At 39.4% G+C, this 12865-nt stretch overlaps 1 protein-coding gene across 2 annotated transcripts; it reads left to right on the top strand.

Moving 5' to 3' along the window:
* The first annotated feature begins 836 nt into the window (after positions 1–836).
* Positions 837–12428, top strand: cry5 (cryptochrome circadian regulator 5). Of its 2 annotated transcripts, XM_024431232.2 has the most exons (11): positions 837–961; positions 1413–1645; positions 1962–2156; positions 2413–2531; positions 4044–4198; positions 4425–4565; positions 4705–4872; positions 5126–5266; positions 7552–7703; positions 10757–10980; positions 12194–12428. In XM_024431232.2, the coding sequence occupies exons 2-11, from the start codon at positions 1431–1433 to the stop codon at positions 12247–12249; spliced, it is 1566 nt and encodes a 521-aa protein (XP_024287000.1). In that variant the 5' UTR covers positions 837–961; positions 1413–1430; the 3' UTR covers positions 12250–12428. The 2 variants fall into 2 exon arrangements, with proteins under 2 accessions (XP_024287000.1, XP_024286999.1); XM_024431231.2 differs by having other exon boundaries at positions 10757–12428.
* Positions 12429–12865: the final 437 nt, after the last annotated feature.

The raw sequence follows: 12865 nt of genomic DNA, 5'->3' as shown, positions 1-12865 counted from the left end.
GAGGTTACTCAAATTGTACCTTTTGTAATGACCACCCAGAAATGGTGCTGCATCTTTTTCTGGTATTGTATTCTTTTTCTGGCATTGAAAACTGTGTCAAGACATCAGTAGATTTATAATTGAACACATTTATGAAGATTTTACACTATTGTGGAGAGATGTACTGCTTGGATTCTTTACCTATGATAGAAATAAGCTGAAACAATTTTATGTAATTAATTAAACTATTATTTTGGCCAGATTTCATATTCACAAATGTAAAATTACAAACAAAACACCACATTTTCTTACCTTAAAATATAGTTACATTTCTTTTTGTAAGACAATTAAATACTCTACAAACAAAAAAAGCTGTTAGAATTCTAAGTGTATGTATGTCCCTTAATTAAGGTCCTTGTGTAATGTGATATTGTACCCCCTAGCCCAATTGTCCTTTGTATATTATTTATATATACACTTGTGTTCCAACATGTACTTCATGTATTGATTTGTTGTTAGTAAAAAAATTAAATAAAAATAAAGTCCCAGAACTAGACAGAGGATGGCTCTTTGATGACCATGGGATGTTTAGCAGTAAACACTTGAGTTAAGGCCCTATCACTGAGTCCATTTATAAGGTCTGCTTCCGATTTTCTACCCTTCTCCCGAAGTGTGCACTTCCTTAGCATTTCGTTCACCTTATACATTGTCAATCTCGTGTTGCAATGGCTCGCTGCTATGTAGCTGCAACGGCGCCATCTAATGGAGAAGTAGCAACTACACAGCTTGGCAGTGCACCACACAACACGGACTGTCTCAATGATCTTATTGGCCAGAAACAGCATCCATTTATTAGACCTACGTCTGATTGGCTGCTCACGGGTAACACGTGTTGTGTTAGGTTTTGTAACTCTCTTTACGATTGATTACAAAACAAATTGTCAATATTTTCTACTGGTGCAGGCAAGACTGTATAATAAAGGTAAGTCTAGTTTTTAAAACTAGTTTCAAAGGCACAAAATAGTTATTTGAAAACGGACTGTTGTGCCATTTGTTTACATGAGAAAATTGAAAAGCCTTTTATAACTTAACCGATAAATTGTATCTCAATTCGTTTACAATAGAAACTATGTAGGCATAATCGAACCCATACAGAGACATTCAGTAGGCTACTTTTATTAAAATATTTTAAAGCCTAGATAGGTAACCTATGCTGGACACAGTGTTTACCTTTTGAAGTCCATTACATCCCAACAAGATATTGAAAGTAACCGAATTAGAGGACTACCAACTGCCATAAATGTCCAGCTAGGCTACACTACCCCCCCTCACTTTAGACCTACTTCTGACAGACATGTAAGGACTGAGAGGGAACCACTGGAGCAGAGCTTGAACTAACAATCCTGCCTCCTTGATTCGTTTATTCTTAAAAGGTAGGTCACCAAACAGGCATGGCTCATACTTGCATTCACTGGTTCCGCAAGGGGCTCCGACTGCACGACAATCCAGCACTTGTGGCTGCATTGCGGGACTGCAAGGAGATCTACCCTGTGTTTGTTCTGGACCCCTGTGCCCCCAACAACGTCAAAATTGGCATCAACCGATGGAAGTTCCTCATAGGAGCCCTTAAAGACTTGGATTGCAGCCTGAGGAAACTCGATTCTAGGTAGGAATAAAATGACAACTCAAAAGCATGATGTCCAATGCTATTTCAGTTGCTTAGTGGATATATTGTGTTGATGGGACTGGGTACGGTTGAAGCAAAACAATATTTTTTTGGTAATGGATCAATAAAGATGCATGTATTGTTTTGGTTAGTTAATGTAAGGAGTGGATAAAGAAATGAGATATGGTGTCTCTTCTTGGCTGTTTGTTGTGTGGCGATCCAAGATGGATCCCTACTGGTATTCTATTGTTGTGTGCTTCTAAAAAATGCTACAGTTAGTGAAGTAAAAAGTGCTGGTGGGGTCTCCACTCTCCAGGCTGTTTGTGGTGAGAGGTAAGCCAGAGGAGGTCTTTCCTAAGCTGTTCCAGAAGTGGAAGGTGACGCGGTTGACATACGAGTATGACACAGAGCCCTTCAGCCTCCGCCGGGACAAGGAGGTGGTCCGGTTAGCTGAAGAGCACGGAGTAGAAATCATCTACAAAGTCTCCCACACACTCTACAACATAGACAGGTGAGCGATCCTTAACGAGTGTTTACTCTGTGCAGAGAAAGCTTATTGCCAACTTAGAAATTAATGAAACACAATAAGAATAAAATTAAATGTGATTATTTTTATATGGAGACAGACATCTTAGAAAGAAATGCATGATGGCATTGTCTTAATTGAAAAATGTCTGAATACATCAAATGAACACCATCACTCAAGTTGCAAGACTATCTTGGATGCAGCACTAATGATCTGTATCCCTGCCCTGTCATTCTTGTAGGATAATTGAAGAGAACAACGGGAAGGCTCCCCTGACCTACAATCGGCTGCAGACCCTTGTCAGTAGTATCGGTCCCCCCAAAAGGCCTATCCCCGCTCCAACCAGTGATGACATGAAGGGTAAGACCAAAAGATCTTTTGGAATGGTTCTCCCATGTGAATATATTTGCCATGTCCCGATTCTCTACCTTTATGTCCTAAGCGTGCACTTGTTCACTTCCCTTCATGGATTTAAAATGTGTAAGAAATATGGTGGAAAGTTCCTCTAGCCCATGCTTAGGCCAAAACCAATCCAACGCTTTTAACTTTGTGAGAAAGAGTGTATAAGGGTTGAAAATTCCAAATTTGGGCACTGATAAGCGACAAGAAGTTGCCCCCATCCTTCCTGCTAATTGGGCAACATTTGTACATTTTTGTTTGTCTGAGTGAGGGAAATGCTTTAACTAAGAAGACTATGTATTTTGAAAGATGACCTTGAGGATTATATTACATACCGCTTTGATGTCATACAAGCAAGTCCAAATGTGCACTTCACATTTCCATATCATAAAGCTCATGTCATATACAGTGTCAACAATTATGATCACTGTTTGATGTATAGTTACAAGATGACATGGTGTCATAGCCTAGTGGTTAGAGCGTTGGACTAGTAACCGAAAGGTGAATCCCCGAGCTGACAAAGTAAAAATCTGTCGTTTTGCCCCTGAACAAGGCAGTTAACCCACTGTTCCTAGGCTGTCATTGAAAATAAGAATTTGTTCTTAACTGACTTGCCTAGTTAAATCAAGGAAGAAAAAAAATACCCTGGGTTGTTCTGAACAGAATGAGCCTGTTTGTCTTTTGTGAAGAAAATGTGCTGCGGAACATGCACTCGACTCCTTTCAATGCGCACAAATTATGATCGGTTTCTAAGAATTTCCTTGTGAAAGCCTTTTATAACTTAGCTAGTCATGATGGCATTAGAACAAGCTTTCAAATGATGCTCACCTGACCCAGATTGCAATTTATAATGGGCTGTTTTTGGATTGTGTAAACAACAGTAATTGTGTGATATAGCGGGGATACAGGGTTGTGTTAACTACAAGTATACTTGCTCTAATTCCTCAACGTCACAGCTAGGAGAGCTAAAAAATAAAAAAATCTTTATAGTTGAAGACTTTTTGAGTCATAAAAGTGCATTGAAATGACTTAGGAACTGTTTACACTTTGGAGAGGTGTGTGGCCACTTGGGGACATCAGTTCATCCTCACTCAAACCTGTGTAATTAGTTTTGTTATGTTGCACCTACCCCACATTTAAGGAATATTTTTATCATGTTACTGAATGTATCCAGAGTATTTCAGATTTCGTTATCAACAAATGTGGCGAAAAGTACATTAAATGTAAAATGCTCATAAATTCAACAGTGTAATGTTTGGATTTAGTCTTGTATTAGGTCAACTGTTGTCATCCACTGTGGTCTAATAATTTCCCCATGATCTCCAAACTCTTCACTTTCAATTGCTACCATGCTTATACAAATTATTTTCAGATTTCTGTAAGAAACATACATTATTTCAGCCCTATACAGAAAACCCTTCACACTTGTGGGAATTGGCCTAACTTTTGCCTTTCTTCCTCACATTCAACTAGATGTAAAGACTCTGTGCTCAGAGAAACATGAGGAAAACTATGGCATCTCCACGTTAGAGAAGTTGTATCAGGATCCAGAGTATTTGACTGAGGAGCTGTTCCCCGGTGGAGAGCAAGAGGCTCTGCTGAGACTGGACCAACACATGGAGAGAAAGGTACTCATGTCTTTTGGCAGCCATCTTGATTACTGGTACATGAGCAATGACAAGTGGGTGGAAGATGGAAAAACCCATTTTCCTTCCTACACATTGGTCAGTATTTAGACTTAAGGTTCACACGCTTATCTCAGACTTTCATGTAAATCATTCATTGATGTCAATGGGGGAGTTGGTTAAATGGAATTCCTTGTTTAATTTATTTTCGTTATTTGGCGTCACCCAGGAATGGGTGTGTGGCTTTGAGAAACCACAGACGTCCCCAAACTCCCTGAGCCCCAGCACCACCGTCCTCAGCCCTTATATGACATTTGGCTGCCTGTCAGTACGCACCTTCTGGTGGAGTCTAACCGACGTCTACCAAGGGGTGAGTCTCTTCAAGCCTATCAATCAACTTCCATTGATGGGTAAGTGTTTTGCAGAGTTTGGTCATGCACAAGAATGGGAAGTCATATTGTGGAAAATGGAAAGTAATGTCTGACATCTTACCTTTGTGGGATTTGTAGAAGAAGCACTCCAAGCCTCCCGTCTCACTGCATGGCCAGCTGCTGTGGAGAGAGTTCTTCTACACAGCCGGCCTGGGCATCCCCAACTTTGACAAGATGGAGGGAAACCCGGTGTGTACACAGGTGGACTGGGACAGCAACCCCGAGTATCTGGCTGCATGGGCGGAGGTAGGCCTGTAGAGCTCCTAACACATAGGACCAGTTTTCCAGTCAGAGATTAAGTCTACTCCTGGACTAAAAAGCAAATAATGGAGATTTTCCAGTGATCATGCTTTTTAGTCCAGGGGAATAGGTTCAATCTGTGTCTGGGAACCAGACCATAAACCTCTGAAGAATAGAATTTCACTTAATCTGATGCTATAGTAAAGCATGACATTGTTGTTTATCAATCCACTCAATGTGTGCGTGTGTTGCTCTGCAGGCCAGGACTGGTTTCCCCTTCATCGATGCCATCATGACCCAGCTGAGGCAAGAGGGCTGGATCCACCACCTGGCCCGGCACGCCGTGGCCTGCTTCCTGACCAGAGGAGACCTGTGGATCAGCTGGGAGGAGGGCCAGAAGGTATGGACTACCATACCTTGCCGTTATGGATTATTGTTATTTATTAACGTCTACGGTATATAACCTCAAGTGGGTTTTAGCTGCATTCTCTAGCATGCCTTTAGCAATCACAACTGTACTGCAATAATACAATAAGTAATCATTGAACCCCCATTATGTATGCTGTAAATACAAGACATCTGATCATTTAAAATGCTTTTCAGTGAGGCAAATACAGGACCTCACAAGAAAAGAAAAAAAAGACTACCTACTCTTATTGCTGTTAGTACATTTACAATGTTCAAGTTGTGTAATGACATTTAAAAAGATTGATCAACAAGTCTGACCCCTTTATTGACAAGGTCCTCACTGCAGAGCATGGATGATGTAGTTGAATGTCCCAGCCTAGCCCACCAATCATTGATATTAGTCAAACATGAACATTAAAGCTGGAATCCTTAATGGTGAAACCACCACATCCATTCCATCTTTAAATAATATTCATGTTCATGGATATAATCATTCACTTCCTGTTTGGTGACTTGAATATGGCCTGGCACTGCATTAAGTGTCATACATATCCAGCTACTGTTAATTGAAATGTATCACCAAGGGCAACACATTCTTCATCCATCTTTAATTCATTCATCGTTACTGTAGGACACTTGGTCTGAAATGATGATAGGCCATATGAAATATTGATCATATTGTCCACTGTGGTTTTTGAAAACACAGTGTACTGCAAATAATTATTCCAATAATGAGTTAGATGGTATCATTTGTCAGAGCCTAGTGGTTAGAGCGTTGGACTAGTAGCCGGAAGGTTGCAAGTTCAAACCCCCGAGCTGACAAGGTACTAATCCGTCGTTCTGCCCCTGAACAGGCAGTTAACCCACTGTTCCTAGGCCGTCATTGAAAATAAGAATTTGTTCTTAACTGACTTGCCTAGTTAAATAAAAAAATAAAAATCTATGAAATATAGCATTTCTCTCTTCTGGAGTCTAATTTGCATAGAAGAAAGAAACCACAGTGAATAGGCCTATGTACTGTACAGTCTAAGAACCTTTGTGAAACCGAAGTGTATCTACAGTTAGGGCCTGATGGCCATGTCAGATGTTCTGCTCAAACAAGAGCTTTAACAATCATGCATTGCTTACATCATAATTATAATTCAGGAGTTATCCTGTCTCCCTAAGAGAGACGATTTGTGCCTCGTCTGTTACGTCCAACTTTTCAAGCTGAGGGACTTTTCTCTCTCTTGTGTCTAGTACTGAGTTGAATGGTTTAATGGAATAAAGTGACACGATTAGTCCTGCTCCTTAGAGGATGGATATTTAAACCTGGCTCCTGCCCCATCCATTAATCTCAGCACAACCATCCAACTCAAGTACTCTCTATTTGTTATGCTCTGTAAGGACAAGGTTATTACAGTGAAATCTTAATATAGAAAACCTTTTAATAATTGGTTTTAAAGTTCACACTGCCGTCTGAAAGCTGTAACTGTAGTTTTTACTGCCAATCAACATGTTACTAGTGTGTGTCTCAAATGGTTAACTTTCAATTGATAATTCAACAGTTATTTGGCAGACTTGTTTTGTAGAGTTTGAAACTTACTGTAGACTATTAGGTGCAATTCAGTGACAGCAGTGGCTGGGTAAGCACGGGCTGTTAAAGCCAGATTTACACAAATATTGACACCCAAGTTCACCATACAACAGATACAGTGCCTTCAAAAAGTATTCATACCCCTAGACTTTTTCCACATTTTGTTACAGCCTGAATTTTAAATGGGTTAATGATACTCACCCATCTACGCCATAATGATAAATATATATTTTTTAAACATTTATTGAAAAAATAAATACAGATCTAATTTACATAAGTATTCATACCCCTGAATCAATGCTTTGCAGAAGCACCTTTGGCAGTGATTACAGCTGTGAGTCTTTCTGGGTAAGTCTAATAGCTTTGGACACCTGGATTGTGCAACATTTGCACATTATTCATTTGGGGCATAATCCCTATATATGCTCAACCATTCCTCATAAGTCTAATGAAAAGCACAATAACCAGATCAAAATGGTCATGTTTGGTAAGAATGAGGCTAAATGCTGAGATTAGAGGAGCAACTCAATACTTGAAAGTAGAGTCTTTCTCTCATCCTCTTTTGAATGCATTGATCTGAAAATGTTGGCATCAATAGGCCTGATACAAGGTTTTGACACCATTTCAGAATATTTAGATGAACTTAGTTCTGACCACTGTATTATTGAGTTGATTCTCATTGGACCTTGTTTGCCTCACAGGTATTTGAGGAACTCTTATTGGATGGAGACTGGTCCCTGAATGCTGGGAACTGGCAGTGGCTCTCTGCTAGTACTTTCTTTCACCAGTTCTTCAGGGTCTACTCGCCCATCGTCTTTGGGAAGAAAACTGACAAAAACGGAGACTACATCAAGTAAGAACATTAACCCTTACCAAAGCCAGAATATTAGATTTATTACCTTGTAATACCATAGCATCCAATTCTTTTGCTGTCACACAAATAAATGTGTTGATCAGAATTAGAGGTCGGCCGATTATGATTTAATGCTGATACCGATTATTGGAGGACCAAAAAAGGAGGATGCCGATTAATCGGACGATTTTTATATACAGTGGGGCAAAAAAGTATTTAGTCAGCCACCAATTGTGCAAGTTCTCCCACTTAAAAAGATGAGTCCTGTAATTTTCATCATAGGTACACTTCAACTATGACAGACAAAATGAGAAGAAAAATCCAGAAAATCACATTGTAGGATTTTTTATGAATTTATTTGCAAATTATTGTGGAAAATAAGTATTTGGTCACCTACAAACAAGCAAGATTTCTAGCGCTCACAGACCTGTAACTTCTTCTTTAAGAGGCTCCTCTGTCCTCCACTCGTTACCTGTATTAATGGCACCTGTTTGAACTTGTTATCAGTATAAAAGACACACCTGTCAGCAACCTCAAACAGTCACACTCCAAACTCCACTACGGCCAAGACCAAAGAGCTGTCAAAGGACATCAGAAACAAAATTGTAGACCTGCACCAGGCTGGGAAGACTGAATCTGCAATAGGTAAGCAGCTTGGTTTGAAGAAATCAACTGTGGGAGCAATTATTAGGAAATGGAAGACATGTAAGACCACTGATAATCTCCCTCGATCTGGGGCTCCACGCAAGATCTCACCCCGTGGGGTCAAAATGATCACCATAGAAAATCTTTGGAGGGAGTTGAAAGTCCGTGTTGCCCAACAGCCCCAAAACATCACTGCTCTAGAGGAGATCTGCATGGAGGAATGGGCCAAAATACCAGCAACAGTGTGAAGACTTACAGAAAACGTTTGACCTCTGTCATTGCCAACAAAGGGTATATAAAAGTATTGAGAAACTGTTGTTATTGACCAAATACTTATTTTCCACCATAATTTGCAAATAAATTCATTACAAATCCTACAATGTGAGTTTTCTGGATTTTTTTCCCCCCTAATTTTGTCTGTACCTATGATGAAAATTACAGGACTCTCATCTTTTTAAGTGAGAGAACTTGCACAATTGGTGGCTGACTAAATACTTTTTGCCCCACTGTATATGTAATAATGACAATTAGAACAATACTGAATGAACTATGAACACCATTTTAACTTAATATAATACATCAATAAAATCAATTTAGCCTCATAAGTAATGAAACATGTTCAATTTGGTTTAAATAATGCAAAAACAAAGTGTTGGAGAAGTAAAAGTGTAATATGTGCCATGTAAGAAAGCTAACATTTAAGTTCCTTGCTCAGAACATATGAAAGCTGGTGGTTCCTTTTAACATGAGTCTTCAATATTCCCAGGTAAGAAGTTTTAGGTTGTAGTTATTATAGGACTACTTCTCTCTATACCATTTGTATTTCATATACCTTTGACTATTGGATGTTCTAATAGGTCATAAACAGCGCAATGCTTGAAGCACAGCGAAGAGCTGCTGGCAAACGTAGTAAAGTGCTGTTTGAATTAATGCTTACGAGCCTGCTGCTGCCTACCACCGCTCAGTCAGACTGATCTATCAAATCATAGACTTAATTATAATATAACACACAGAAAAACAAGCCTTAGGTCATTAATATGGTCAAATCTGGAAACTGTCTTTTCAAAAACCAAACGTTTATTCTTTCAGTGAAATACGGAACCGTTCCGTATTTTATCTAACGGGTGGCATCCCAAAGTCAAATTAGTTCGCAACGAGCCAGGGGCTCAAACTGTTGCATATACCCTGACTCTGCGTGCAATGAACACAAGAGAAGTGACACAATTTCCCTAGTTTAATATTGCCTGCTAACATGAATTTCTTTTAACTAAATATGCAGGTTTAAAAAAATATATACTTCTGTCTGTTGATTTTAAGAAAGGCATTGATGTTCATGGTTAGGTACATTCGTGCAACGATTGTGCTTTTTTCGCAAATGCGCTTTTGTGAAATCATCCCCCGTTTGGCAAAGTTGGCTGTCTTTGTTAGGAAGAAATTATCTTCACCCAGTTTGCAACGAGCCAGGCGGCCCAAACTGCTGCATATACCCTGACTCTGTCGAACAGATCGCAAGAGAAGTGACAATTTCCCTAGTTAAAAGAAATTCATGTTAGCAGGCAATATTAACTAAATATGCAGGTTTAAAAATATATACTTGTGTATTGATTTTAAGAAAGGTGTTGATGTTAATGGTTAAGTACACATTGGCGCAACGACAGTGCTTTTTTCGCAAATGAGCTTGTTAAATCACCCGTTTAGTGAAGTAGGCTGTGATTCAATGATAAATTAACAGGCACCGCATCGATTATATGCAACGCAGGACAAGCTAGATAAACTAGTGATTATGTTAGGATTGACTGTTTTTTATAAGACACATTTAATGCTAGCTGGCTCCTTGCTGCACTCGCATAAAGGGCAGTCAGCCTGCAATGTAATCGTCCATGATCGGTGTCCAAAAATGCCGATTACGAAAACTCGAAACCGGCCCTAATTAATCGGCCAACCTCTAATCTGAATCCTAAACTGGTAAGATATTTTTCAATTAATAAAAAGGGGCTGTCATAAGCTCTCAGTTCTATAATGGGGCAAAAATCGCAGCCACCTTGGTCAGGGAGAAATCCAAAACCAGTCTAATTGGAATGAATGAGAGTAAAGGCATAGGTGATACATTTCCTGCTTTTACTTATGCAGAAAAATAAAAAGGCATGTGATGTATCAAAGTGTAATAGAATTATAGTCACCCTAAAAGTCATTATAAATAATTTACAGGTTATACCCATTTATTCCAACCTTAACCCTAAAATATGTAAACAGACCATACATTTTTAAAAAATGATTGGAAAGCTGTGAGTGCGATTTATGATATGTTAATTGATGATTAACCACAACCAATCATGAACCTGTGCATCATAGGAAGGACAACCCCCCCCCCTTCAAGTTCTAACCAATCACAATCATCTGTGTTGTAGGAAATACCTACCCCACTTGAAGAAGTACCCAGCTCAGTACATCTACGAGCCGTGGAAGGCTCCCCGCAGCGTCCAGGAGGCAGCAGGGTGCATCGTAGGTAAGGACTACCCGCGGCCCATAGTGGAGCACGAGGTGATCAGCAAGAAGAACATCCAGAGGATGAAGGCAGCCTACGCAAAGAGATCCCCACATTCCAGTGATGTGTCACCCAGCAAGGAGAAAGGTTTGTTTCCCCTAGGTACAGCTATAGGATCAGCTTCCCCTAACCTTAACCATAGTATAGGATAACACAGAGCGCCATATTCTGACTTTGGATCTGCATGCTCAAACTTACATGCAAATCTCCCATTGATATCAATAAATGATATGCGAAAGTCCAAGTTGTGCACATGGATGGACCAAGTCAGAATATCACCCTGAATGCCTTACAAATTACTACTTAATCGCTAGTACTGACAACTAACGTTACTGTTGATGAAAGGACTAATTGTCGGTATTTAGGACAGGGACTGCAGATTAGCTGTTCCTTGTCCTAATAAACATGTACTGCTATATACTTGATGGAATGATTCATTGGAGCTCATTGTTTGCAATTAGGGATGTGACAAATGTACACATTTTCTTAGTGTTTAAACTGCCATTTATCATTAAAGCGTTTAATTAAAAATAATAATAATATAATAATCTAAACGCAGTCCTGGCTACCTACCCAACGGCACTCCCCTTACTGCTGTCCCCCATTCACTCAGTAATGATGGTATAAATGCAGTTTTAGGTTCTCTTTGTGCCTCTCCTCCATGTTCTCAGTACATGGGACTTCATGTCACACTTCTCATCAATATGATGACTCGTTGCAGAGTGTTCATAGACGTCCAACAATGGTGTTTGAGAGCAATCGTTGTAAATTTCTCCATCAGGTCTGTGGTGGTTTTTCGACATGGCATCTTGTAGTCTGGTTCTAGATATGCCATTAGGGTATTGAAGTAGACATCCTCTACCATTGACAATGGTTGCAATCATTAATTTTTTTCACTCTGTCCCTTATCCCACTGCTGCCAGCAACAGCATGGGTCTCACGGTGCATCCCTTTCGGCATTGCACCAGTACTGCTACTGTAGCTCAATTCCCCCTCAAAGTTAGCATTTCATCACCTTCTCATTTAACTAAAGTATTGCCATACAGTACTTAGCTGCTGTCGCTTTCATGTCTCACTGCCATTTTCCCAACTAATAACGACAATGAGGTGTGGAGCGCTTTATCAGTGGCAAACAATTAGAAAGATGCATGTCATCTTCTATTTGCAGTATTGTTGTAGCATTATTTGCACACAAAAAATCTAAACGTTGACAATCCCAAATTCATTTAAAACATCACACCCCTATTTGCTATGGTTTGAATTTATAGAAATGGACTAACTCTTTCTCTTGCTTTTGAAGGTAAAAAACGCAAAGCGCCATCTGTATTGGATATGCTGATAAAGAAGAAGAAATGATATTGTTTTGGAGACGTGTTCATCTACTCCAATTAGAGCTTGAGTGGAAGCTGCCATGTTACATTTTGTCTATCGGTTTACATGTCACATTTACATTGACTTTCAATGTATGGGAATTGGTGGGCTTTCCCCCCAGTATGTGCTGAAAATAAAAACTCTTTGGCTAAACATTCAAACAAGGCAGTCATTTTACATATTAAGGAAGTAAATGTGAAATTTGGCCTGTAAAATCACATAGGAGATTCACACACTGAAGAAAACAACCATACATAGGACGCAGACCCAAAAAGCTGATCTAACAAAGTGGATATTTGTCAAATCCATCATGATTATGTTATAAACAGGCCCACAAGGTGGTTACTAAGATCTGATTTGGATATTGTGCAGTGAAAACAGCCAAATATATTTAGGAGTTGTCCGTTTCAGGTTTACAAAACTGTCTGCTAAATGCCATTTCCCATTCGTATAAGCTGGTAGAATAACTAGCATATAGAAATCGGGGGTGGTAGTTGTTTAACTGTAATGCAGTTGATTGGTGACGATAACATGAACTGGGGTTGACATCTATACAAGCATTACACATTTTTACCCCAACAGTGTGAAATACAAACAATAG

The sequence above is a fragment of the Oncorhynchus tshawytscha genome, linkage group LG09, assembly GCF_018296145.1.
Source record: "Oncorhynchus tshawytscha isolate Ot180627B linkage group LG09, Otsh_v2.0, whole genome shotgun sequence".
Lineage (NCBI taxonomy): Eukaryota > Metazoa > Chordata > Actinopteri > Salmoniformes > Salmonidae > Oncorhynchus > Oncorhynchus tshawytscha.
Note: the sequence above shows the minus strand (reverse complement) of the source record. Positions and strands in the feature narration are given on the sequence as shown.

Excerpts from the sequence above, each read along its gene's own strand:
- cry5 (XM_024431231.2), top strand. The coding sequence starts at position 1,431 with ATGGCTCATACTTGCATTCACTGGTTCCGCAAGGGGCTCCGACTGCAC. Across the intron at positions 2,157-2,412 it reads ACACTCTACAACATAGACAG|GATAATTGAAGAGAACAACG; the intron begins GTGAGCGATCCT and ends TCATTCTTGTAG. Across the intron at positions 4,873-5,125 it reads ATCTGGCTGCATGGGCGGAG|GCCAGGACTGGTTTCCCCTT; the intron begins GTAGGCCTGTAG and ends GTTGCTCTGCAG.